General features: G+C 39.8%; 1 protein-coding gene across 1 annotated transcript in view; it reads right to left on the bottom strand.

Annotated features, from left to right (window-relative positions):
* Positions 1-213: 213 nt before the first annotated feature.
* Positions 214-5,527, bottom strand: part of LOC102039479 (riboflavin-binding protein-like) — a 10,956-nt gene continuing 5,642 nt past the window's right edge. The window contains exons 5-6 of the mRNA XM_005423135.1: positions 3,660-3,771; positions 214-577 (exon numbers count right to left, since the gene is read on the bottom strand). Of these exons, the coding sequence (XP_005423192.1) occupies positions 335-577; positions 3,660-3,771 (355 nt within the window). The 3' untranslated portion in view covers positions 214-334. The remainder of the gene's footprint in view (positions 578-3,659; positions 3,772-5,527) is intronic.

Below are 5,527 nucleotides of genomic sequence, written 5' to 3' on the forward strand. Positions count from 1 at the left end.
GGTGCATTACTGGCAGGCATGACCTTCCAGAGGTCTCTGGTTCTCACTGTTCCACCTTAAGTCAGCAGGGGCTGCCTGTGCCTCTTCTCTTTGAAAGTCAACCCCTGGATGTTTCCTTCAGGCTTGTAGCTGCTCAGTTCAAGTCACAAGATTACACCTGTGCTAGCCTGTCTGGAGCTTTGTGATGCAGATGCAAAAACATCAGAGAAAGACTAATAGAACCAGCCATTGATTTATTATGTTCTAGAAAGGAAGGGATAAAGCAGGCTGGCATGATGCCCCAAGCCCAGCCGCCACCACGATTTCTCTTGTGCTGACATACATCCACTAGCATTTATCTTGTCTGTTCACCTTCCTTTTTCTTTAGTTTCTCGAACTTCAGGAGTTTATTTTGGCAGGCACGCTCCTCACTACTGCTGCTGCTGCTGCTGGAGCTTTCCTCTGAGCTTTTGGAGAGGAGATACTTGATTGCAATCGAGTCCTTCTTGTTCATTTGCAAGCAGAGGCAGGAGGATTCGCTCACCTTAAATGACTCCCCCCACATACTCTGGCACATGTCAGTCCCATTTGCGTATATCTGTGTGTCAAATAAGAAATGCCTCAATTACATTTACATAGAATTGAATTAACAGCAGTTTGTATCAAATCGATCAACATTTATCACTTTTTAAAAATTTGCACCAGGATATAAAAACACTGTCTGGAGTAATTTACTGTCTTGTTGTGTGCTATGCTTCATCTCTTCTGAGATGTCTGAAAATGTTACCCAGTCCCACAACTGGCAAAAGTAATTTGCCTGTTTTGAGAGCAAGTGGTTACACAAAATGCAGGGATCAACAGCTGCCCTTTGTTTCCACCCTGGGGCTGACAGCCCAGCAGCTCTCTGGGGCTGACAGTTAAAGCTGTGGGCGAGAGCTTTTACAACTTGTAGCATGTCAGGACACTCTGACATGCCTTGAAATCTGAGTAGTGCTGAAAGTGCCAGATAGTGCTTTGAATACAGGAATCTTTTTATTTACAGGCCAGAGACAGCCCAGTGGAGTCACAGCTCCGAGGGATCTCATTGTGCCTGCTGCAATGTACTTCATGGCTGGGCAGGACCTTGCAGGCAAAGAAAGGAGACATAATTTAACAACTGCTTGAAGAAAGTAAGTTTTTGTCAAGCTTCCAAGGTGCTTTTTCCAGTGGGGCAATGGCCTTTCTGGCTCAAGAAACTGCGAATTGCAGCTTCTTGTACCCTTATCAAGTGAAACTGTTCTGTTCTTGCTACTATTGCATTTTGTAAGTCCTGTGTCATAGGACCTGTCAACCACACAACAAAGATACTGCTTGTTTGCTGAGCTCACATTGTGACAACGTTCTGCCTGCTCAGCTTGAGTTTATCTGAAGAAATTAGCAACTTCTTCCCTGTGTCCCTACGTGCAAAAAATTATGTTGTCTTTTGCCTTAAAAAACGACCCTTTATGAATAGTACAAAGTCCATTTCAAATAGCCCCAAAGACTCTGTAGTCTGTAAACCAGCTTTTCAGCCAATACCATCTCCAGCCAGGGCTTGCATCATGGATGCTGCAGGTGCTGGAGAAGGATTATGGAGGTTGGATGATGCACTGGGAGCACAGTCAGAAAAGGAAAGCTCCTCCGTCTAGTTCTTTCCTTGTGTTCTCAGGGCAGGCAGATCTTAGCTCTTTCTTTCCTACTATTCCTGTGATTTTAAGTAGCATTAGATATTTTCTCCCAGCTCCTGTGCAGTTCTGAATTTCTACCTGCTTTTAGCTAATCATCCCAGAAAGTATTAAAGCCTGTCACATGGGTTTGTTTAGGTCTTTATGCAAGAGACCTGTATTCACCCTATACTTGTGTCCCACAGGTTCTGTAATGTGTTTGTACTTTTCTACTAGCTAAATTGATAATTTTTACCTTCCTCTTAATTCTGCTTTAAGATCACAGGATAATCAGAATGCTGCAGCAAATACATGGAGCACATATCCTGTTTCCCCAGCATATTCCTAAATTTCTGCAAAGGATTCTGACTCTTTAGCTTCTTGGAAAATGTCCTAGCCTGTGCATTAACACTGCTTGGGGAGCACCCAGCTAGGAGAATAATGACAAGACTGAAACTGGCCATGGTCAGTTGTGCATCCTTAATATTCAGCATTTGTTCTTTATTCAGCAGTTGTCCCAAATGGGCCTTAGAACCACTTGCATACATCACAGGTAGGGCTGCTGATTGCTCCTCTGTGTGAAAAAAGGAACTGTCTACACTGCTCTGACGTGTGAGAGCCCTTCCATGAGTTGAGTCCAAACCAAGGCAGTCTAGTGTTTGTATATCATGTAATCTTCATATGGGAAATGTATGTTTTTTAATTTCTCTGCAGAAATTTAATCCTTATGATTACTTACCATGCAAGCCCATTTGTGGTGAAAAACATGGGTAGTTTAGGGTGTGGTTCCATTTAGTTAAGGAATAGGCTGTGCCTGGCTTCAAGTGATAAGGCCTTGGAATTTGCTGCATGTTTTTCCCTGCAGATAGTATATTTTCTTTAAGAAATAAGTGCAAGGGAACTCAAGGTTAAAAACTCCTATCTCTGAAACAGGGACAACTTGAACAGAGACTGCAGATTATTTATGGAGATTATAATTTTGTTTTTCGCTTCATCTGGAACTACTGATGATTTAGCACATCTGGGAAACTAAACTGTAAGTTTCCACAGCCCATTTGTTTTTGGCCACCTTCCTGAGTCTGCTGATTAGTGTCACTTTTGCAAGGCAGACAGCAATCCAGCATGAACTGGGCTGTGTTTTCCACTTATATCAGTTGCTGAACTGACTTCTGGAAGTACATGCACTTGAATTGAATTCAAAATAGTGAATCTGCAAGCCTTACTACCAGTCCCTAAGAGCTTCACCTACATTTTGTTTACTTCTTCAATTTGGGCAGTCTTTCATGGACTCAGTGAAGTTCAACTGTTAAAAATATTCAAATACACTTTTGAACTGTATTATATCCCTCTGATGCTAAATTTACTTGAGTCACTAGAAGAATCCTACCTGACTCTGGAAAAGTCTGTAGACCAGGTTCCAGGCATCCTTACACCTGTAAGTCTTGTCAGCTCTGATTTGATACACTTTTGCTCATAAAAATTAGTTATCCCAACCATTAAACATTCTCAGAAAAATGGGTTGGAGAAGGACAAGGTAAAATAGAGAAAAGGGCAAAGATACCCAATAGGCAAGAAAACTTCAAAAATTCCTCATTGGTTGGGGAATTCACATTCCAATTAAAAAAGACAGAGATGTGTAGAGCTCCATATTGTGTAAGCAACCATATGAATTGCATCTTAGTGTTTCTGCATGAACAAAGTTCATTTATCTTTTACTTTCTAAATCCCACTGGGTTAAAATATCTGTGTTTCTTGGACTTTTGTTTCCTAATTGGAATAAAGAGTGATTAATTAAATGTGTATCTACCTACAGTGAGTGCCGTACATAAAAATGCATGTTTGAAAATTTGTGTACTTGAAAAGTCTGATGTAGTAATGGCTTGAAACTGCTGAAGTAAAAATAATTCACTGATTGCATTTTATTCCCATATATTCAGGGAAAAAACCCCAGAACTCCTAATGCCATAGTTTCTGCTTCAGTTGATCAGGTTTTCTTACCTCACGGTATGGAATACATGTATCCTTACAGTGGTTTTCTCCATTTTTATCCCACTCCCAGTCTGTCAGCCAGTTACGAACACATATGGAATCATCTTTGCAGGCTTCATACCTTCATAGAGATTAGTGTGGAAGATAAAGTTACTTCTCTCACATCTTTCATTGGACTCAGATTCAACTCAAAGAGATGTCCAGGGGCTTTGTTAGTAACATGGTGTGATTACAGTGCAGCTTAGCAACAGATCTTCAAGCAATGTGCACATTATCTCAGCTTGACATGTTCATAAACTCTGAGCTGCCCAGGAAAACCTAAATTCCCATGAAAGCTAAACAGTTCACTCACTACCTTTTATACTGACAGACTTAGCAAAGGGCTCATGTTGTGGGTGTTTTCTGCTTGTTTATCTGATGCTTCTGAGTGGAGGAAATCCTGGGAGGGAGAGAGGGAGTTTCATGAATGCTGCTGTTCAGTATCGTAACAGAGCATAAGTGTGCTAAGGGTGAGCTGTCACTTGAAGGAGATGTGGGGAAAGTTTGTATTTATGAATTAACATGGGACAAGAAGAATGATGTTTGCCAGGCAGGGGAGTTGCTATGAGGAATGTGCACTGAAATAAGGAAATTCCACAAAAACCAAAATAATATAAACTAATAGGCTGTCAGCCTCAGAATGACATTTTCAAAGAAGTTAAAAAGAGAAGGAAAGATAAGAGTCCTCTAGAGCATAGGTCTAAAATCTTAAATTTTAAATTATTTTTAATTTGTAAGTGGTAATGTAGAAAAAAACCTATAAATGGCCTGGAATGAATAGAGTTCTGGCTGGTCGATGTGATGAGAGATCTCATCACTTACCATTATCCTACATCATTTCCTCCCTTCCACTTCTCTTTTATGCTGCACCTTTTGGCTCTTATGTTTTTTAAGGACTTTACTTAAGGACTTTACTTTCTGGAAATCAGTTAACATCTTCTTAATTTAGTCTCATTGGCTTGTAGGACTATTCATACCAGTAACTGAGAGTGCCAAAATAATGAGGCACAGCTTCCAGAAAGTTCGTGTTTAGCATGGTATTCATAATTAGTGCCTTTGGATAGATTTTCTGTTTGTCATTTTCAATCTTCAGGGTCATGTTTCAAAACTATTTTGATATCACGAGGGCTGCAGCCTTACATTTTTAAATGAAATACGTGGGTTGTCATGTGGTCACGAGAAATGGACATTGCAGTAGATTTGCAAAGGCAGAAAGGTCAGAAGATGCATATCTGCACTATCTTCACACTGGTTTTCTGGGCTTTTTGGAGGGAGAAAGAGCAATAACAGATGGAAGGTAACCAGGGCCTGAAGTAAGCAGCTCAGGGTCAGAAGACATGTACTCTCAATGGGTTCATCCCTGAATCTGCTGTCAGAGGTAGGGGCTCTGCTGGAAATAGAGGCTAAAATTTGAGAAATTAACATTCATGGTATGCATCTGGTTTCCTCAGGAATATGAATAAAATATATTAATAAAGTGTTTATATTTTTATTCACCATTATTTATTGACTTGTCAAGATAAAATGTTTCCTAATCACTATTATTACCTGACTATGGTTTTTTCTATAAGCAGGTGACAAGGCATAATTCCATTGTTAGGAATTTTTTTTATCCCAATGGAAGTAATTATGAAGTCAAGTTTATGAAAAGTCATGGTTTGTGAAAAGTCTAATTTCTGCAGTCCAGAAACCCACAAGTTGTTTATTAGAACATTAACTAAATGTGAGAAACATAAATACTTAAAAGACCCTCCCTGACCATATTAGTTCCCTATGTATAATGATCAGAATATTTTTAAGCCTTTTCCACTGTATTTTTTTCTAATTAGCTCTTTCCC

The sequence above is a fragment of the Geospiza fortis genome, unplaced genomic scaffold (genome assembly GCF_000277835.1).
Source record: "Geospiza fortis unplaced genomic scaffold, GeoFor_1.0 scaffold333, whole genome shotgun sequence".
NCBI lineage: Eukaryota > Metazoa > Chordata > Aves > Passeriformes > Thraupidae > Geospiza > Geospiza fortis.